Source organism: Emydura macquarii, unplaced genomic scaffold (assembly GCF_026122565.2).
Source record: "Emydura macquarii macquarii isolate MOO-44397 ecotype Brisbane River unplaced genomic scaffold, CSIRO-AGI_Emac_v2 contig_2676, whole genome shotgun sequence".
In the NCBI taxonomy this organism is placed as follows: domain Eukaryota; kingdom Metazoa; phylum Chordata; order Testudines; family Chelidae; genus Emydura; species Emydura macquarii.
The window spans coordinates 36,641,260-36,664,215 of NW_027132813.1; the positions used below are offsets into that span (position 1 = coordinate 36,641,260).

At 44.6% G+C, this 22,956-nt stretch overlaps 1 protein-coding gene across 1 annotated transcript in view; it reads right to left on the reverse strand.

Moving 5' to 3' along the window:
- USP34 (ubiquitin specific peptidase 34) overlaps nucleotides 1-22,956 on the reverse strand; it is a 244,205-nt gene that overhangs the window by 85,189 nt on the left and 136,060 nt on the right. Inside the window, exon 42 of the mRNA XM_067565207.1 lies at nucleotides 8,073-8,256. Coding sequence (XP_067421308.1) covers nucleotides 8,073-8,256 — 184 coding nt within the window. The remainder of the gene's footprint in view (nucleotides 1-8,072; nucleotides 8,257-22,956) is intronic.

Here is a 22,956-nt window from a genome sequence, read left to right on the forward strand (position 1 = left end):
TATTGGAGATAAGATGCAAAGATGGAACAAAAAAATCAGAAACTAAAACTATTTAGCCACAGCACTGAATACAATCTTGAATGAATTTGGTGACAGATCCATGGGAATACCACTTTCTTTTTTCCTTTTTGTGTACAGTGGGGGAGTTTCGGCTATAGTAAGAAGCCAGGCACACCAAAGAAATTTCAATGCTACAACAGAAGTAGAGAGAGGAGAACCAAAGGGGATGTGGTAAGTGACCTAAAGGGTCAGAGGGAAGAGACAGAGAAAGCACTTTCTGTAAAGTTGATTTTCTATATCTAATCCAAGTTGTACCTGCACAGTTTAACTCTTGCTGAGTGTAAGACTAGAGAAATTACGCATACTGTTTATATTGTTTTAATCTGATAGGCTCTCTCTCTTCTTAATAAATCTTGTTCTGTGATATGGCTGCCAACAGTCCAGACAAATGGGCGAGTTCTATCTGCCAGTCCAGCAGGTGGTAGCCGGTCCAAACACACAATATTTTTACATCTAGTGCATTCTTTGCTTCCCAGCTTGCAGGCAGGCTTTCTGCAGTTGGTCTCCTACCTTTCCTTTCTAGCTGACATGCCATCTTTCTTCCAGGCAACTGCAGAGCTCTGGAATCACATGCAGCAAAGAAGGATAAAGGTGATTTCATCTCAGAAAAGCTTTAAAAAAAGACTAAAATGTACCTAGAGTCTTCTCTTGGCAAATTTTAGAAGCAGATGCATTCCGCCTATTTGCCCAAAACCATGCCCCTCCAGTCTGGCTTGGAATTGCCATAGCCAAACCCAAGCAGTGGCTGGCAGAATTCTAGACCAGGGAACAGGGTTTTGCTTCAGCAGCCCCCACGAACAACCAGGATATGCAGAACAGCTTTCAAGTACAACTGGATACCCAAGAACGGGAGCCTCTAGGAGTTCCTGACATCAGATTGCGGGGTCAGAAGATAACATGCTGAAGGGAAAAGACACTCAAATCTCTTGTGTCACCCTCTATCATAATGGAACTCTCTTCATCCATGAGCCATAACTTGAATAAATAAAGCCTTTGCTGTCTCCATACTCGCCACTACAAACAATTTTTCCTCCCTTCCAAAAAAAAGCTTCTCAAAAGAGCTTCCCCTCCCAGCAAACTAATTTCCTGTCTCTTTCTCTATCATAAGAGAATCTTCCTGCTCCTAAGGGGAGGAAAAGCCTCATTCTTCATTTCCATTCCCTCTCAGACAGGACAGTGCCCCAAAGAGCATGAGCTGGGATCAGACCTGGATCAATCCACTGTGACAGGATCCCTTCCATTTCAGATAACTACAAGAGAGTCACTTCAGGGTAATGGATTTACTTGATGTCCCACATAACAAACATCTTAAAAATCTCTCTGGTGGAATTCAAATCTTCAATACACATGGCAAGGTTCTGCATTTGCCTCCAAAACAACCTCGCAGCGTTGATTCTGTTTATCCACAAGCTATTGTGAAGCTGGAAGAAACGAAGTGTGCTTCTCTTGAGTCTATTCCCAAGCTGCCCAAGTACTTCCCCAAGTTCTAGAAGATGAACCCTGAATTCTGCACTGTCTGGCTGTCTCACCCAACAACAGATCATTGTATGCGCTCAGATCTACTTTTATACATTAACGTGTCCCTTCATAACCCCCTGGCCAGGAAACAGAAAGGGCTATTAAATAATCATTTGAACTGGGCAGCATTCAGATCAGTATCACAATCCTCATGTACTTCTAGAAAACCAATCAAGTGGATGACTGAGAAGGAGACAAAGGTTTGCTCCAAGCTGCCCCCCCTTGGTATGCAGGAACCTTGCAAGGGGGCTTCTCTCTGTTAATGAGATCAAAGACATGGTTCAATATTTTATCAATTTAAGGGCTGATTTAGGGGTATCTAACCTTTGACCTCCTCCCATAAGGCCCTAAAACAAGACAGAATATCCTGCAAATGATTAATCATCCCTACCAGGCCACATGGCCAGATCCCAAAGATAAGAAAAAGGGGTCTTATTCTAGGTACTTCATAGTCCATAGAAGCGGAGAAGATCCAAGATCTAAAATGAATTTAAAAAATCTGAATTATTTTGTCAAATACCACAAATACTATATGGATTCTCTCCACTCAAAGCTATCACCTGTAGATTTCAGATAACTATCCAGCACCCACTGAAATTGAGAATTCAGATCCCTCATATTCCTGACCAATTAGAGGTTCCACTGCAGGACACGTGGCCTTCCAATTAAAAACTTTCATCTTCAGAAAGTATCATGATTGTCATTGCAGCTACACTCAGAACTAGGGTCTGGGCTCAATCTTTCAGAAAACCTCAGCAGCAGTATGCATGACCTGATGACATTTAGTTACCTTGGCCTTGTGGCAAATGAAAATACAGCTCTTCTTCCCAGAAACTACTGCCTTTTAGGAGCAGTAATTAACACGGCACATGCACAAGTAATTCCCTCCCTGTAACTGAAATACTCCATCTCAAGGCCCCAATTCTTCTTTTTGAGTCCAGGGAGACAGCAGCTATCCAGTTATACATGGCCTTCCTGGGGGCCTATCATACTGTGAAAACCTGATGGAATGGGCCAAGTTTCTTTCTGAATGTCTCCTTGAGTATCTGTTAGCATCCCATCACTCCTCAAGAGAGGAAAACTTGGAACCACTAATTCATTCCCATCAAGCAGTGAAAGCTTCTTTCACTTGGTGACAGGAAAGCACAGTTTTCTAGACATGAAAAGAGATCCCCACTGCAAGACAGCTGGGGACCCCAGTTAACTACAGATGTGCAGTTTCCACAAATAAGGGTTCACAATTCTTCACAGTAGGACCAAGGATTGTGGTCTTCCCAGGAATGAAAACTCCACTTCAGCATCCTGGAACTCAGGGTCATCAGGTTGGCTCTCAAGTTCCTGGAGCTCCTCCACTCAGCCATGTCTCAATCAGCTAACACAGAATAGCTGAAATGACGTACCTGAATCAACAAGGAAAGCTTCAGAGTATTCCCCTCTAAAGAGAATCCAATGTCCTATAACTCAGGGAAAAGAAAGACTGGGGTCCCTCAAAGTCCTACAAGTACTAGGCCATCTGAATCATCAAGGTTATTTGTTGAGCTGCAAGGAAATCCATCCAAGAAAACAGTCCCTCTATTAGGAAAATTGTTGTCTGGTTACAGACTCCCCTGATTAACATCTTGCTAGATGATGGAAGGGTTTTTGAGCCTTGGACAGGAGAGCTAGTTTACTCTCTCTCTTCTTTCCATGATGTGGTTCTGGAGAAAATAGGCAGGACTCAGTGCCATCCAATTCCCCTAGACCCAAATTAGCTACAATGATTCTTGTTCATGGAGTTCCTTAAGCTGTCTCAAGGCTTCAGCCTCTGCCAACCAAAAAAATAAGATCTTCTATAACAAGGCCAGTCCTCCACACTGATCCCATCTCCCTCAATTTCAAGAATTGCCTCATCTCACCTCAAAGCCGGGAATGTCTAACCAGTCCTTGTCATCATTTCCTCCATTCTTCCTTTTGGTGAAGATATCATCAAATCTTTGCTATGAGATCACTCCTTCCATTCTATATTTCTTTCAGAATGGGTCTGACAAAGGGTTCTCTGCAGGCACCTTAGTGTCCAGTTTTTAGGGATTCCATAGGAGATTTCTCAGTGGGGTCCAACTTCACATCCAGGTTTTTTAAAGAAGTCTCTTACCTGAGGCCCTCTGGTAAGACTCTTGCTCCCTCTTGGAACATAAACTTGGTGCTAGATGCCATAAGCTCATCCTCACCATTCTCTCTGTCAGTTACAGAAAGTGGCCTTTCTAGTGGACATCACCTCAGGTTGGAGAGTTGAGGAAATTACAGATGTTGCTCATGATCCTCCATATCTCATTTTACACAAAGAAAAAGTAGTTTCTTCCCAAGCAGGCATCAGGTCTTCCTTCTTAACTAGGAGATTTTGCTCCCCAACTTTGGGCATTGAGGTTGGTGCTGAAGTCATCCATTGGCATTCCTGGGTTTGGTAGCAAACACTCAAGCTCTGCTTTTTCTGAACATTTCTGCAAATCTAGGTCCCTGTTCATGGAGTATGAAGGACCTCATAAATGGGAAAAGGTATCCAAACACCTTTTCCTAGTGGATCAGAGCCTATATCCAGCACCACTACTCCCTTGCAGGACTCCCCGCTTCAGAGATGTTTTAAGTTCATTTTGCCCAAGCCCCAAACTAAGGTTATGTGCGAAGTAGAATATAAAGAGGCCATCAGTAGACCTCCTCTGCCAGACTGTAATTAACTTCTCAAGGCAACACAGATTAGATTTTCATACAGAAGTTGCAATTTTTCAGTCAGCAAGTATTGAAAGGCTTTTTCCACAGGAGCCCTAGGGCTTGCTGCCTCACTCACTTGACCCACTCACTTGAATTAGCTCTTACTGACTCATATCCTTTCTAACTTGTTTTCCCATATTCTCCCCTTCCATCACCTTAATCTGGCCCATTTTAGCTTCTCCATAGTTATGCTTTCCCTTCCTGGGTATGATCACTGCTAGTGATCCATTCATCTGAATTAGTGACAGCAACGTCACTGAAAAACAATTTTGTCCTACCTTACTGATTGTGTTTTATGATGTGGCAATACCAGTATGGACATCTACCTAAGGTGCCTCAGCAGGCAACTGGATTCAGACTAAGTGACTAGATAATTATTGTAGTATACATAGGCTAAACATCTGCACACCAGGACAACAAAAAACAGGTTGCAAAAACCCTGCTCCCATCTGATCAGCTGAGAATTGAGGAAGACAAAACCATTCACTCACAATTATAATGTTGCCATATCAACAATTAGTGAGGTAAGAGAAATAGGGTTTAATGTATACGCTACTAAACTCATTCCATACACAGTAGTGTATAACGTCTTTTTGTCCCCTCACAGTACCAGATGCTTTAAATACCCAATAGAAACAGGAGGTACAGATTAACAGGAAAATATTTCAAAGATGGTGTGATCTGGTAATGACATACACACTGCTAAAACTCCACATGGTTCAGTCCAACCAGAGATTGAGTGGGTAAAGTAGCACAGTAGCACCTCCTCCATTACTACCATCAGAAGAGCTACGCCACTGATAATGCCAGTTGTAGAAAATTTTAAGAAAAATGCTAGCACTGACAAGGCCTTACATTACTATAGTTATACCAAGTTGCACCTACCTAGCTTGACTCTTGTCGAGTTTAAGACCAACCGTTTTATTACACACAGCTTTTTTTGTTTTAATCTGATTGTCTGTATAAACTCTTAATAAATCTAGTTTTTAATTAGACCATTTAAGTCATTTTTTGAGGTAAAGTAATTGCAATGCATCCCTGAAGGGAAGACCACATTAAATCTTCACATGAGCTGTGCAGTCGGGGAGAAAGGAGTACCTATCCTACAGCAGTTAGTTAAGACAACCATCTAGGAACTGCCACTAGCTTCAGTCAGTAGGGGCACAAGAAAATGTGGTAGAGAGGCAAGAATAAGGAACCATGAAGTGGCAGGATTAGATGACCAAAGGCAACATTTCGTGTTAAGATATGGGAATTCCTGAGTGAACCTCAAAAAATAAAACTATTAAAAACAAAAAGATGGGGAAAGTTTTGTTTTGTTTTTTGGGGTGTGGAGAAAGAGTAAAGAAGTGAGACAGGGGAGTTACGAGGGTTTTTTTTTTTTTTTTTTTTTTTTAAGAAATAGCAGCTCAAAGCCACGCAAACAGTTAAATTCCAATTTTAAGACTCTTAACAAGCTCAACGATATATCAACAGATCAATGGAATTGTAAGGAAAATGGGCACTGAAAGCTGGGCAGGGGATCAACAACAGCAGAGAATGGTGGCACCTCAGAAGGAGTTAACCAAGCACAGTTGGTACCATTAGACAGTCCACATTCATAAGATTGACAGCAATTGAATGTAGACCTCGCAAATGGACCAGATCGATGTGGGGAATCTGGGCAGGAGTTAAGACAATCTAGAGAAGAATATGTTAGAGGAAAGCAACAATGAATGGAATGTCCACAATTACTGGAGGAAAAGCCAGGGACAATATGAGTGGTCAGGATAATTGGAACCTGCAGTGGGAGAAATACCAGATGCAGAAAGAAAAAAGACTGCAGCCAGAGAGAAGCACCCAGAGTGAGAAGGTCCACCAGCACAAGGAAAAGAAGCATCCAAAGTGTGAGAGGGAATGCTAGTGCAAAATGGACATCAAGGCCAAGATGAGGGGGAAAAAAAAAAAAGAGAGAGAGATTAACATTAGGCTTCTATTTTTGAGAATCTTGGCCTAAGACTCTAGATAGCCAGTATCTGAAGAGTTCAGTTAAATGGAGAAAGAAAACACATATTCAGTTCCATATCCAATGTAGATTATAAATTGTTCCTAAAATATAGGGATGGGGACATTTTTGGATTTTTTCAGAAGGCTTTAAGAAAAGGGGCATATAATAGGAAGTAAAAAATGGATAAAATGAGATTTCTAACTTCCTTTCTGAATGGCAAGGTGCTGATAATGCAAATTAGGATAGCATGACTTATGGAAAATTTAAGACTGCTAGAGAAATCTGAACTGACATTTCAAGGCTCATAGAAAGAAATTTTGGAGAGCAAAAAAGACTGAAAAAATTATGATGAATTTGCAAATCAAACAGCAAAATAACTAAAGAAATGAATAAATAGGAGCAGGGTTTCCATTACAGAGAAAGTTTGAGCTAACAGGCATGAAATAATTTTATCAACACTGTAATTTAAATTTGTGAACATGACTGGATATTGACAATTCAAACTGTTGCACAAGGTGGTAGAGCTAAACTCCATGAAAACAGTGATGTGAGAACAGAGAAGAAAATCTAAGAGGGAACAGATAGGCAACAGGGGCACAAGGCCTGAACCAGGCAAAGGCATCCATCCAGAGCAGCCATTTTGATCAACTGCAAGGAGCATATTGGGAAGAGATGCTACATCTGCCAAAAGGATGACTGCCCCATTAACCACCAGCGGTCATTTGCACGTCAATCAGGGCAGCCTGCACTTCCAAACAATGAAATAATGTGCATCAGACATCTGCCTGATGAGGGAGATCAGAGGCCATTTCCAGCAGAAAAGAATGATATATATGCTATTAAATTCACTCCACAATCTGTATATTTATTGCTTGTCCCCTCACAGGGCCAGATGCTTTAAATAACCAATGCAAAGGGGGGGGGAGGGGGAATAATAGATTAGATTAACGGGGAAAATGTTTCAAAGATAGCGTTATTTGAAAATTATATACATGCTGTTAAAGCCCCAACTGGTGTAAACCAACCAACTACTAGGTAGGCAAAACATGTCTACTCTAGCATTCCGTTCATTATCATCACAACTGGAGTTGCACAAGTAGTAGTGCAATAGGGGAAAATTTTAAGAAAAATGGTCGTACTGATAAGGCCTTACTTTACAATAACTATTCTAAGATGTGCCTAACTAGTGCTTAACTCTTGCCAACTATAAGACTAGATATGTTATGCATAATCTTTAGTTTTAATTTGATTCTTTCTATATATTCTTAATAAATCTTGTTTTTAACTAGACTATTTGTGTCTTAGACTGTTAGAGGTAAAGGCACGGCAATATGGCATAGGAAGGAAAAAAGCCTTATGATCTCTTGTGAGAGACAATTGAGAAGGAAACAGTACCTATCCTGGAGCACTTGTCTGAGGGAACTCCTTAAGGTGCATCAGTATCTACAGTATATAGGGAACTGAAGGTCATAATCCCCTTCTTATTGGGCAATGCAGAGTGAAGCGAAGGTTCTCTGCTCCCAAAAGGATCTATCAGGGATGCAAGTAATTCCCCACTGTGACAGGCTGTCCCAGTATGAGGGTGGGCAGAAGGGCTAACAGAGTGGGAGTGTGCACTTAAGGCACATTCTTCTCATATTCTTAAGTGGTCTTTATACATCCAAAAACTTTTTTAAAAGTCCAACCCCAAACTGTTAATACTGAAAAATATCTATCTTGCACAAAATACTTACAAAAACTAAACATGAATAAATATTCTTACACTGCATATGTTGTGCCATAACCCAGTTGTGGAGCAGCCTGTAGTTTTCTACAGACCCCTTTACCATTTCTACCAACAAGTCGTAAGCAGCAGCCCTTGAAGAATGTGACTTGCATTTTGGCTGTTGTCTATCTTTTAGACTTGGCAGCAAAAACAGAAGATTGAAGATGTCTCTTAGAAACTCCTGTAAAACAATTCAATCAGTAGGTATATCAGTTTGTACAAATATTAAAAGCACGGTCATATAATTTTATATAGTTTCAAACTTTATAGGGGGTTTCTCCATCAGATAAAAACAATTGTAACGTCCTGTCAATAAATTCTGGACTACAAACTTTGACAGTGTCCCCTTGGCACCATCTGCTGTATATTATTCAACATACCAAAAAGCAGCCTTCAAATAATTTGAAAAGGAGCATTATGTGTTAAATTATCATGATGCAAAGATAAATACTTCCACCAAAAAAAGGTAAGACAAATTATCTGTAGCTCTAGCACAGCACCATTATTTGGCATAAGAAACCAGAAAAAAATTAATTAAGGCTGCCAAACATCCATGGTGAGTAACATTCAGGTTTAAGTTAGACTTGAAGACTTTTTAGATTGGCAGTGTTACATAACATGAGTAATCTAAAACATCACAGATCATTATTCCTACAAATCATATCAACATACTGGGTCATGTATATTATACCATAAACAACTGTTATCATAACACTATAAAATTCTTGCACTTTGCAGTTCTGTACAATTATTTTCTTTTTCTTTGTAAGTAAATTAAACTATAAAGAAAGAAATATGTACTGATGTTACACATGAAATACTATATACTACACAATCAATGACCAACAGAATTTTTTATATAAAAAGACAGAGTAAAATCCAAGTCAGCAGCTAAACTTCTACTGACTTTAATGGTGAAGGATTTCATCCAGGGTATTTTAATTCACACTGACAAAACTATCCAGGCACACTTTTTTTTTTTTTTTTTAAAGTGTCTTTGAAAAGACCAGTATGACCCATTACTATTTATCCATAAAACAGTCATGTAAGTCAGGCATTGTGCGTATTATCCGTCTGTCTTTATTTGTTCACATAATACAATTGATTTTAAGCATTCAACTACTATAGATTCAGGCTTTAAAAAAAAATTATTTTAATGACAAATGCTATACTTTAAATAATGGTACATGAACAAAGTGAATCCATGTTAAATGGACTAAAAAGAGAGCAAACAATGGATGTTCCAAGTCATGTTGATATTGGGCAACAGATACACAAGTTGTGATTTATCACCCACATTTGCCACATCAGATCAATATGCCAAGAAACTATGGGGGGAGTAAGTCTAAACTTTTCCCCATTCTTTCTCTCTTTGAATCATATTAATTCAACAGCATTAACATTAAAAAATAAAGTCACATATTACAAGCCTTAGATTTGACATCCCTCTATGATAAGATGATCACATTTTTCAAAAATTGCACCACTTTTCTAAATATGTAGTAGGGAGTGAAAGTTGTGTGCAGAAGTTTTAAGTAGCAAGGAAGAGAGGTGGCTTTTCTGCAACTAGCCAGAGACAGATTGAGAGAGCTTATTAACAGGTGGGGGTGGGGAGAAGAGTAGAGGTAAAAGGGCTGACAACCGGTATGAGATGGGCTGAATGTGCTTGCCACAGGATAGTTTGGACAGTTGGCAGCTGTTAGCTAACATGTTAAAAATACACTTCGTTTTCCTAGTGATCCCTTGCTAAAGTACAAATGCTTGCAGCCTGGAATAAATATTTAGGGAGTGTTTGCCCTAGTCTTTACAAATGTATTGCCTACCTGGCAATTAATTAATTTCAGGTAAAAAGAAATCTAGTGTAGATATATATCCTTAGAAAGGAGAGAGAAGTAAATACTATACTGCACTGAACACACTAAGCCTTAGTCTACACTACAAAGTTATATCAACGTAAATCACCTTGTGTCAACCTATTCGTGCATGTGACTACACTCAAAAGTGTCTCCCACTGATGTAAGCGCTCAGTTACAGCAATCCAATAATACACTCTCCCCAAATGGCTTTGAGCCATGGTGGACGTACTGTGATCAATGCAAACTAAGTGTAGACACTGTATAACCTACATCAACTCTAATAGGTCCCCAGCAGCTGTTCCACAATGCCAGATACTGATGGCTCTGGTCACAATAGTGAACTCCACCGCCAAAGTGTCACAGAGACCTGAAGACTCCCCATCACTTTAAAACTCCCATGTATTTTTAAAATGCCTTTTCCTGATTGCTCAGTTTGGCAAACACACCTAGCAGCTCTCCATTGTTCTGTGTAACTGCCCACCTGACCATGCTGGCTACGCACTCTAGAAACGCTCCTGCCTGGAGTAGACAGGCAGTATTGGATCTCCTGGACCTGTAGAGAGAAGAGGCTGTGCAGGCACAGCTATGGACCAGTCCTAGAAATGTGGACACCTATGAAAAGACTGCACATGGGATGCAGGTGAACAGGTATGCTAGGGATCAGCAGCAGTGCCAAGTGAAAGTGAAGGCACTGCAGCAGGTGTACTACATGGCCAGAGAGGCCAACAGTTGATCTGATGACGAGCCACAGACCTGCTGCTTGTACAGTGAGCTGTACTTGTCACAGACTCTATCAGCACCCCGCAGATGACAATGGATACTTCAGTGGAACTCAAGATGGAGACCCCTGCTGAGAACAATGAGAAGGAGGAGGAAGAGTGATATGTGGAGGGATGGGGTTGAGGGGTCTAGGTATGCCATAAGTCCAAATCTTTTTGAGACTCCACCACAGTCTAGCCACTCCCACCAGCCAAGCATGGAGGATTATCAGGTGACTGTGTGCATTCTCCCTTAAAATTTTTAAATGTGAAGCTAGCAACCAGCCCAACACTAGGTTTGCAGGACACAGGTATTTAACTTTAAATTGTTTTACTCGTACGAGAAGAGGTACAATAAAGAGAGGTAGAGATATTGGCTTTTCATTTCCTGATGGGGGGGGTGGGGGTCCAAGTGCAGTGGTTTGTTTATGTACATAAGATGTTCCTTGTATTTTCCTGAGAGATCTCAATGAAACTTTCGTAGAGGTACTTTGCAATCTTCTCCTGAAGGTTTCTAGGGATGGCTGCCTTATTTCTTCCTACAAGGTACGACACTTTCCCATACCACTCCAGGATGATATCAGAAGGCACCATTGTAGTAAAGGGGCTAGCATACATCGGTCTGTTTTATCTGTAGCTGCAGCCATCTGTGTAAATTCGAAAGCTTGCCTCTCTCACCAACAGAAGTTGGTCCAAAAAAGATATTACCTCATTCACCTTGTCTTTTTAACCGTTGGTATAATGTCTGACTGAAATGGAGAAAAATGTTTTCCACCATTCTAATTTTAAGCTTTGTTTCATTTGGAATTTGCACTGTATTGGTTTTAATTGCACATTATTTTTGCACTGTTTTTGGTATGCAATCAATTTCTATTTTTTGGAAATAAATTCATCTTTATTACTTCATAATATCTACTGCAGAATTCCTAGCACTACTCAAAATAGGACTATAGCAGGACAACAAAACTCACAGATTCAGTGAAAACACAGTGTGATCATTATAAAACTGCAGTAGACAGCACGTGATTCAGAGGTTCGTTAAAAGACAGTATGATATTGATAAATGTACACCAATCACTAACAACCCGCAAAATGTCCAGGCCAAGTACAGCAATGTCCAGAACAGCACACTACTGTGGCTGACCGTAAACATGTTCTTTTAAGACCTCTCTCAACTGCACAGCTCTGCATGAGCTCTTCTTATGGCCCTTTTGTCTGGCTGTTCAAAGTTACCTTTTCCCCCTTTCCCTCACAGATATTAAGAAGAGCACAACAGGCAGCAATAACTATGGAGATATTCTTCTCACCGAGATCTGACCTAGTGAGTAAACACTGACAGCATCCCTTCAATTTACCAAAAGCACATTCAGCTGTCATTCTGTACCTGCTGAGCCAAAAGTTTAATCTTTCCTTGGCTCTGTCAAGATTACCAGTATAAGGCTTCATGAGCTCCAGGACCAAGGGGAGGCGGGGTCCTCCAGAATCACTGCTGGCATTTCAGCATAGCCAATGGTAATCCACTGGCAGTGAAAAAAATTTCCTGCTTGCAGCTTCTTTAACAGTCCTGAGTTCCTAAAGATGTGAGCATCATGCTCCTTTCCTGACTAGCCCATGCTGATATCAGTGAATCATCTCTGGTGAGCCATCAATGCTTGCATAACCACAGAAAAGTAGTCCTTTCTATTGATGTACTCTGTGGCAAGGTGCGTTAGGTCCAAAATAGGGATGTGTGCACCTTGTATCATCCCACTGCAGGAACCCCATAGCTGCAAATCCATTCACAATGACCACCACATTACATAGAGTCACAGTCCTGAGTAGCATAACATGATTAATGGCCCTAGACACTTGCATAACAGTGGCCCAATTGTGGATATTCCAACTCCAAACTTATTTCCAATTCACCAATAGCAATATGGCATTGCAAGCTTCCACAGTGAGATAGCCACTCACTTCTCAAGTGTCAGTGCAACTCTCCTTCTGGTGTTCATGAGCTAGTGGTCTGGTGTAAGCTTGGCATTCAGATCCAAGAATGAGGCCTTTTGCATCTGAAAGTTTGGCAGCCACTGCTTTACAATGCGATCCCATCAGTGAATGCTCACTTCTTGGGCCCAGAAGCAGTGCTCCATCATTTGCAGCTGCTCCATGAATGCCACTAACAACCTTGAACTGGTTTCCAATATGTCCCACAGCAATCTGCCCTCCACGAAAATCATCATGTCCCCTATTGTTGCAGTTCTTCCAGTGGCTCTGGAAATACCAGAGGATTGTTCATCCAGTGTGTGTAATGTTCATGGTAATAGTACAGAACTAAGTGACATACTTCTGTCAGAGATGATGGACAACAAATACTGCGTTGGTTTGTGGGATTTTAAAAAAGGCATGAAAATTATGGACTTTAAGTGGCATGATGGGATGGAGAAAGTTGCACGATGGGAACTTCACCCCTTGCTCCCAGCTCCCTTCGCACAACTCATGTGTGCCTCACAACATATTGCGAAAATTTCCCAAAAGGCAGTGAGCCAGAGATTTGTATGTGGCACATTGGGATACCTATCCATGGCGCACCACACTCTGCATTGACACAAGCTCTCCTTATGAGTACAAGCATCGCTGATACAAGCAACCAAGTATACACGTGCATAAGCGATATGCTATCTGCAGTGGCTTTATTCTGAAATAAATTGTGTCAACATTTGTCATGCAGACACAGCCTGACACCTCCTTCACAGCTGGTCATGAAATGAAAGGCTCCTTCTCCTTCCAGCTGAAGACTAAATGTAACAATTAGCAGGTAAACTGAGCAGAGTGGGGAGAGATTAGATGAGGAGAAAAAGGTATATGGAATTTAGAAAGTTGTGTCTCAGCAAATATCATTGGGGAAACGACTGTTCATTTGCATACATCTCAGCCAGGATACATAATATGAACCAAAGTGTACTTCTAGATGCCTCTACAAAGACATTTTAAAATAATTTCTATTTTGAAGATGGCAGTCATATTTTTAATTTAATTGTGGGAATTAAAGGCCATAAACCTTTAGTAATTATGCAAAATGTTCAGAGAATAAACTAATTATTTTTATAATAATAGCAACACTACAATAATAGTCTCATAATCCAATGAGGGTTGTATTTTACCAGAAGATGCTATTTTATTTATCCATAATTTCCTCATAGAATTTATGAACTAGACTACAAGCAAAGCTGTCTAAATGATGGCTGCATTTTCTGTTCTTCAGAACTCAACAGCAAGAAATGAGAAGAGTTTGGGTACGCTGCATAAAATCACTTCACAATGGCATAAAGTGGTACAATGATGAATGCAAAATATTTGCTGTGTTTGCTTTTTGTTTGTTGGATAATAATTACAATTTTAATTTAACAAGCTACCCAACCAATTCTTCTTCTTTGATTAATTTTTGCTGTTCTCGGTTACATACCTTCCTGTTTGTCTATTTTTTACTGTTAGGCCAACCAGGGATCAGAGATGCATCTTGCTGTTGCTATAATATTAACAAAAGTTAATACATGTTATGATAGTGACACATTTTGAATTCCTTCGATTCTGCTAGCTGTTAAACAAAAAGCAGAACACCACTTTTATATTTTATTTTTCATTTTCTTACACGTAGAAGTTGTCAACATCTCTAAGGACGCTAGGATTAACAATTTATAAATTTTCAGTGAAGCTCTAATAAACTGTTGTTTAATGGCCTACCAATTTTATTTCTTTAAATTATTAGATGGCCAATCCTCAACCCCTGCAAAAGCCTATGGGTATGTCTACACTACAGCACACTGTAGTGCCACTGCAGCGCCATACGTAGACACTTCATACATCAATAGAAGGTGTTTTTCTGCCAATACAGGAAATCCACGTCTCCGAAATGCAGTAGAGCTAGGTCTATGGAAGAATCCTTCTGTCGACCGAGCCATGTCTACACCTGGGATTAGGTCGAGATAACTATGGTGTTCAGGGCATGAAATATTTTGCAGCCTTGAGTGATGTAGATAGGTTAACCTTAGTTTTAGGTGTAGACCAGGTTTAAATAAATAAATCTTGCAAAAGATACCTTCTTGGGGTTTGTGAAGGTCTGAATCCTCTTCCAACTTGGTGGTAAAGCACAGGACATCCACACAGACATTACACGTCCACTACTACATTCTATAAATTGTAATAACAACTACTAATCCCCAGATATAGGAAGCTTTGGTCAGGCCTGCACAGTCATGGAGCCAAGCTCCTGTTCCAAACTGTCCTTTACATTTGTGAAGAAAGCTTTCACAGAGCACATAGATTTGCAGAGTCCCTATGTAAGGGCTTTCTGGGACTTTGTTTCACTGAATATGAGGCCTGCTGCAGCATGAACATCATTAGAAAGATTTCTCCCCAAGGAAGAAATTTTATAGTCAGAGTACTTACTAATCTCTGAAAAGTACATTGAGTGAGGTCTTCTATAGGTCAATGTACTTAACCAATAATGTTCAGGACTTTTTCATGCTTCAAAAATGCATTCTAGTCTCATCCTGTAAGAATTCCAGAAGAACTGGAATATCGGGTTTCTTGGAGTTAAAACCTTTTATTTTGGCACCACTACTAAAGTGTGTCCAAACACTTGCACAAGCAAAATGGGTGGAAAATCTGCAGGAGGCTAGGAGAGGAATATACCACCTTACCTATCTCTCACATACACTTGGGAACATAAAAGGGAACATTAGGATTTTTTTCTTTTGAGAGGAACGGAGCCAGGAGTTAGAATTTTGCAGAGTTTTCAAGAATTCTCAATAGGTAAGGATGATCCTGCCTGCTGAGTCCTACATGCTGAAGACCACAGTTCTACCCTTGAAGAAGTGTGTCTGTAGGAGTCTGGCTGCTGTGTATAGATGCAGAGGTTCTAACCAGCTATCAGCATCGAGCCACTTTCCAGGGAATAACAAGGGTCTATAAGCCAGGGTAATAGTGGGACATCTACCCTTTCATGACTTGCACCTATTGGCTTTCACCCACACTATTTTATTGATTCTGCCATGCTGGAAGAGGAAGGAGAGAAGGTGCTTCTATTCAAGGAATGATCACAAAAATTGGACATGCCTTTGTGATACACTATACCTCAATGCAGCATACTGTAAACTCCATATTCATAATTTCTGTATGGTTGTAAAACAAGGCTACTTACCAGTAATTGATGTTCTTTGAGATGTGTTGCTCATGTCCATTCCACTATAGGTGTGTGCACGCCTCCGTGCATGGTTACCCAGAACTTTTTTCCTTTTAGCAGATCCCGTAGGGCTGGTTCTGGCGCCCTCTGGAGCCCCGTGCACATGCCGCAGTATATGAGGCGCCGCTGGCCCTACCCCCCCTCAGTCCCTTCTTTATGCCAAATCCGGCAGCGGGGATGGAGGTGGGTTGTGGAAGTGACATGAGCAACACATCTCGAAGAACATCAGTTACTGGTAAGTAACCTTGTTTTCTTCTTCGAGTGCTTGCTCATGTCCATTGCACTATAGGTGACTAACAAGCAATACCTCTGAAGGTGGGTCGGAATTACCGGTGAGCTGCTCTCATCACCGCTCTGCTGAATCCCACGTCCTCCTTCGCATGCTGGACGATGGCGTAGTGGGACGTGAAGGTATGCACCGACAACCAGGTGGAAGCTTTGCAGATGTCCTGCAGGGGCATTCTCTCCAGGAAGGCTGTAGACGTGGCTTGAGCTCTGGTTGAGTGCGCTGTGATGATTCCCGGAAGCGGCATCTTCGGCAGCTCATAGCAGAGCTTGATGCATGATGTAATCCACGAGGAGATGCGCTCGGTGGAGACAGGTGAGTCTTTCATCCGGTCAGCCACTATGATGAAGAGCTGCGTCGATTTCCGGAATGGCTTTGTATGCTCGATGTAGAAGGCCAGGGCTTGTCTCACGTCCAGCAAATGCCATCTCCTCTCCTCTGAACCGTGCGGTTTGGGAAAAAACAGGGGGGAGAAAAATATCTTGATTACAATGAAATTGGGAAACCACCTTGGGCAGAAAGGCTGGATGCAGCCTCAACTGCACCTTATCCTTAAAGAATACTGTATAAGGAGGCTTCGAGGTCAAGACCCTAATCTCGGAGACCCTTCTAGCTGAGGTAATGGCCACCAGGAAGGCTACCTTCCATGAAAGCATGAGTAGAGGGCATAAAGCCATGCATTCAAAGGTGGGACCCCGTGAGTCTCGAGAGGACCAGGTTGAGATCCCAGGGAGGCACCGGGTCACGGACCTGTGGATAAAGCCTCTCCACCTCCTTGAGGAATCTGACCAACATGGGATGGGAGAACAGCGATCTCCCCTCTAGTGGCTGATGGAAGGCTGAAATGGCCACCAGGTGAACCTTCAGCGAGGCCAGCGCCAGACCCTGGTGCTTTAGCTGGAGCAGATATTCCAGGATAACCTGTGTAGGCGAGAAGCTGGGCAGAATGCCCTGGGACTCCACCCAACAGGTAAACCATTTCCACTTAGTCCAATACACGACCTGTGTGAAAGGCTTCCTGCTGCCAAGTAGGACTTGTTAGACCTGCACTGAGCAGGCTCTCTCTCCCTTCGTCAGCCACAGAGCCTCCAGGCCGTGAGGTGCAGGGAGTCCAGGTCCGGGTGCAATAAGTGACCATGGTCCTGGAATAGAAGGTCGTGCCATCTTGCGAGCTCCAGGAGTGGGGCGATCGAAAGGTCCAGCAGCATGCTGAACCAGTGCTGTCTCGGCCAGGCTGGAGTGATGAGTATAATGTCTGTTCTGTCCCTCTATTTTCAGCAGGACCTTGAGCAGTAGCGGAATGGGTGGGAATGCGTACATGAGGGTCCCTGTCCAATCCATGAGGAACACATCGGAAATCGACCCAGTCTCGCGACCCTGGAGCGAGCAGAACCTCGGACACTTCATGTTCCGGGCTGACGTGAACAGGTCCAGTTGGGGAACTCCCCACTTCTGGAAGATCATGTCTGCCACCTCTGGGTTTAGCAACCAGTCGTGGAGGGGTAGAAACAACCTGCTGAGGCAATCTGCCTCGTCGTTCCTCACTCTCAAGAAGTGAGAGGCAGTCAAGTGGAAATCGTGCTTCACGGCAAGGACCACAGATGGATAGCTTCCTCGCAGAGGGCTGAGGAGTGTGCGCCCCCTGCCTGTTTATGTAAAACATGGCTGTGGTGTTGTCCGTCAGCACCTGCACCACTATGTCTGTCAGGAATCGGAGAAACACCTTGCACTCTAGGCGAATGGCCCTCAGCTCCTTCATGTTGATGTGCAGGCATCTCTCCTCCCCCAACCAGAGCCCCTGAGTGCCTAGGTTGGCGCTGATGTGAGCTCCCCATCCTACATCCGATGCGTCGGAAATTAGGGTGACCGATGGGACCAGTTCCCTGAACGGAATGCCCTTCAACACTGTCATGGGAGTCCGCCACCAGTTTAGGGAGGCTAAGATGGATGGGGGAACTGTGAACACCCAGTCGAATGGGTGTCTGCTCGGCACATATACTGAGGCCAACCATGCCTGAAGCGGTATGAGCCTCAGGCGAGCTAGTCTCACTACATACGTGCTAGCCATCATGTGGCCTAACAGCTGCAGGCAGTGCCTGGCTTTTGTCATGGGGCATCGGTGCAGCTGGGAGATGATAGAGACCATCGCCTCAAAATGTGGCTGAGGTAGGAAGGCTCTGGCCTGGGAAACGTCCAGGGTAGCCCCAATGAATTCTATGCATTGCACTGGGGTCAATGTGGACTTCTGCTCGTTTACGAGTAGCCCCAACCTGCGGCACAGAGAGCAAGTGAGGGTCACGCTATCTTGCACGTGGGGGCTGGACCTGCCTCTGATCAGCCAGTCGTCCAGGTAAGGAAAAATTTGCACATCTTTTCATCTCAAGTAGGCAGCCACTACCGCCATGCACTTCGTAAACACCCTGGGAGCCGAAGATAGGCCAAAGGGCAGGGTTGTAAACTGGTAGTGGGAGCCAGCCACCGTGAAGCAAAGAAAGCGCCTGTGGTTGGGGAGGACAGACACATGAAAATATGCGTCCTTGAGATCGAGGGCAGCATACAAGTCTCCTGGATCCAAGGAAGGGATTATGGAAGCTAGGAAGACCATGTGAAATCTGAGCCATTTGACATATTTATTTAGACGACGCAGGTCTAATATGGGTCTCAGACCCTGCTTTGCCTTGGGGATGAGGAAGTACCTCGAATAGAACCCTTTCCCCCTTTTGCCTTGAGGGACAATTTCCACCACTCCCAGATTGAGGAGGGTGTCCACCTCCTGTAAGAGGAGTTGCTTGAGAGAGGGGTCCCTGAAGAGGGATGGAGGCAGTGGGCTGTTGGCGGAGGTAAATGTAAACTGTAGGGCACAGACCCACGAGACTATCCCAAGGACCCAACAGTCTGAAGTGATTTTTGCCCATTCGGGGTAGAAGGGCTTTAACCTGTTTAGGAAGGGGTGGGGTGGATCCAGGAGAGCAGTCGGGACGCCAGCCTCAGGTGCACCATCAAAACTGTCTCCTTTGATTGCCTGACCTCCTGGGGGCCCTTGCTGGGGAGCTGAGGATAAGCTAAGGGGCTGTTTTCTTCTTCTAAATCCCTATTTCTATCCTTATGCCTATAGGGTTGGAAAAGCCTGGGCTGAGGCTTTTGTTGCTGCTGAACCTGGGACCATGACTGATGCCTGGAAAACTGGGGGGTGTACAGGCCCAGGGATCGAAGCGTTGCCCTGAAGTCCTTCAGACCGTGAAACTTCGCATTGGTCTGGTCGGAGAATAGGGCCGACCCATCAAAGGGGAGGTCCTGGATAGACTGTTGCACCTCCTGGGGCAGACCCGAGGATTGCAGCCACGCATACAGATGGCGGAGGCTATGGCCCTGCCCGCTGAGTCAGCAGCATCACAGGACATCTGGAACGCTGCTCTAGCTACCGCGGTTCCCTCCTCCATGATAGTATTAAAGTCTGCAGCCTGATCCTGGGGCAGGGCCTCGGCGAACTGCCTGAGGGACTCCCACAGGTTGAAATTATATCTCCTCAGGAGGGCCTGATGGTTGGCAAACCTAAACTGAAGGCTTGCCATGGAATAAATCTTTCTCCTAAACAAGTCCAGCTTCTTATTGTCCTTGCTTTTGGGAGTCGACCCTGGCTGAACTTGCCTGTCTCACTGGTTAGCAGTGTCTACTACCAGGGTTACTGGGGCGGGGTGTGTGAACAAATACTCAAACCCCTCGGCCGGGACGTAATATTTCTTCTTGGCCACCTTTGACGTAGGGGTGACCGAGGAAGGGGTTTGCCACAGGGCCTTCACAATCTTAAGGACCCATTCGTGGACTGGGAAGGCCACTTGTGCTGGGGCAGCCGCCGCCAGCACATTAAAGAAGCTATCTGCGGCCTCTTTTAGCTCCTCCACCTCCAGTCTCAAGTTGGAGGCCACCCTCTTGAGCAGCTCCTGGTGCGCCCTGAAATCCTCCAGTGGTGCAGAGTGATCCCAGGAGACTGCCTTGTCAGGTGAGGAGGAAGACGACTACTTAGGTGCAGCCTGCGGGTGTGCCCCCTCCTGGCGAAGGGTTATACCTGCTGAAGTTCCCAACAGGGGGTCTGACTCCTCGTCCGAGGAGTGGTGCCAATGGGCCTTGTCCCGTGCTGGGGGCATGGACTGCACCCCCAACGATTTAATGGACTGGGGCCCCGGCCCCACCTGGATACCCATGGGGTCCAATAAGGCCATTGTTGCGGCCACTGTCCCTGGGCCCAACCTGGGGCTAACTGCTCTATGGACTCTGATGCTTTGTGGGGGCATCGACGTGCCCGATGACTGTCCCCCTGGGAGACTGCGAAGCATTGTCAGAGTCAGACCTAGACCGGCGGTTCCGTGTTCGTCCTCGGTCCCGGGCACCCTTCCATGCTGGGGACCGCTCTCTCGACGCCTCCGTCCTGGAGGACGACGAGGACTGCCTCCGTCGCCGCAAGCGGTGCCGACAAGCAGAAGCGCACTCCAAAAAGATAGAGGTACTGGAGCGTCATCTCAGTACTAATGACTTCTGCTGTCTCTTGCCCTGCGGCTCTGCAGACATCTTCAGTGACTGAGGTCGGCGCTGTCCCCAACTCCTCGGTACCGAGCCAGACTCTGGTGACCGGGTTCCGTGCCGTGAACTCTGCACTGACGGGTTTTCCTCCGATGGCTGGGTTCTGTGCTGTCTCGGTGCGGGCGAACTCATTGGTGCCGGGTCCTTCGGCGGCAACCAGGTTCTGCACCGTCTGGGTACGAGTGAACTCCTCAGTGCCAGGGATCTGGAACGGGAGCTGTCCGAGTGCTGCCTGGCAGACCTTGACGGGTGCCGCCTCCAGGCGTGCACTGCCTCCGGTGCTGGGGAGCGACGTTGGCACCGAGAAGGAGACTCCACGTCCCGTGCCAGGGCAGTTTGGCTAGACGATGCCGACCTGAAGCGACTACTAGGGGAGCGGCTCTGCTCTACCCTCAGAGACCGTCTGACGGGAGATCTTCCTCCCCATAACGGGGATCTCCACTGCCATTCAGGGGGACCCAATGTGGGTTTCCCCCGTGACACCGGCCCTTTCTCTCTCGGCGGAGGGGGGGGTGGATGTGGCATAGGCAAGGCCAACAAGGCTTCCTGACTGGAGGCAGGCACTGGAGAAGTCTCGACGGGCCGGAGCCGGTGCATCTCCGTACTCGACCCTGCCCGTACCAACAGTGCACGGGAGTGTCTGCACGCCGCGTGCTGCTTCTTTCTCCTTTGTGCTGGTGATGTTGTGCGGTGCCGAGTGGAGGGCGGCACCGACGGTGCACTCTGTACTGAAGTCACACTTGGTACCGAGGCAGAGCGGGTTGGCTCGGACTCCAGGCGGAGCGCTGCCTCCATCAACAGGGCTTTCAACCGGATTTCTTGGTCCTTTTGAGTCCTCAGTTTGAAAGCCCTGCAGATCTTGCACTTGTCCTTTCTGTGGGCTTCCCCCAGGCACTTAAGGCAGCTGTCGTAGGGGTTGCTGAGCGGGAAGGCCTTCCCGCAGGAGGCACACGGCTTGAAGCCTGGCGAGCGGGGCATGGCCCGGCTGCGCAAAGTCCCTGCAGGGACTGCCTTATCTCTAACTATGCTTAACAACACTTAACAACTACTTAACTAAATAAAACTAAACTTAGAATACCAAACAAGTCTCTTAAACAAGGGGAATAGTACTTGCTGAGAGCAAGGCTAGTTCCAGCAACCGTCATGGGCAGAAAGAAGGAACTGAGGGGGCGTAGGGCCGGCAGTGCCTCATATACCGTGGCATGTGCGTGGGGCTCCAGGGAGCGCCAGAGCCGGCCCTACGGGATCTGCTAAGGGGAAAAAAGTTCCGGGTAACCGTGCACAGAGGTGTGCACACACCTATAGTGGAATGGACATGAGCAAGCACTCAAAGAAGAATAGTTCATACTAATCATGCCATATAAGATATCTATTGAAAGATCATAATCTGCTAAAACCCATTATGCTGTCAAAGTATGTGTATCATTAGTGTGTATCAGGTTATAAAGATTTTACTGTATAGCTGTTAAAAGAAATAGGCTCTGAGTTTAAGATCTTTCTTCTACAAGGGTGGTGACTCCACCCAGGAGGGTATTAAAGTACTATCTTGCAAGGGAGTTGTAATTGTGATCCAAGGATCTATAATTCAATGATTGTTGCACAAGCACCATGCTAGGAGTTGCTCATCTCAGGTGTCTCAATGGGACCTACCTGGACTAGGGTCTACTGGCCACATGGTCAGAGAATATAAAAGAAGGAACAGAGGCTGCATGCTTTATCCTTTCTCCTCCCTCATCTATGCTGAAAGCAACAAGAACACTGGAAGAATAAGAGACTAGACCCACACTTGTGAGATGCCTGTATACTGAGACCTGGAATATTTAAGTGGGGTGAGAAAACTGCCTGATCTACATGCTGTCTAATGTTAGAGGCTTAATATTTAGATTATGTGTTTATCCTTATTTTCTTTGGTACCTACCTCTAAGCTCTTATGCCTGTTACTTATAGTCACTTAAAATCCATCTTTCTGTAGTTAATAAACCTGTTTTATATTCTTAACTAAAATAGCGTGTTTCAGTGAAGTGTTTGAAAAAAACCTCATCCAGTTAACAAAAACTGGTATGTGTTCTCCAGACTGAGAGAGGGGCGAACCAGATAATAAAACTTACTGGTCAGACTTCTGACCAGGGCAGGACAGGGCAACTTCATGGTGCAGTGCAGTGAACTGGAGTGGACTGGTTGC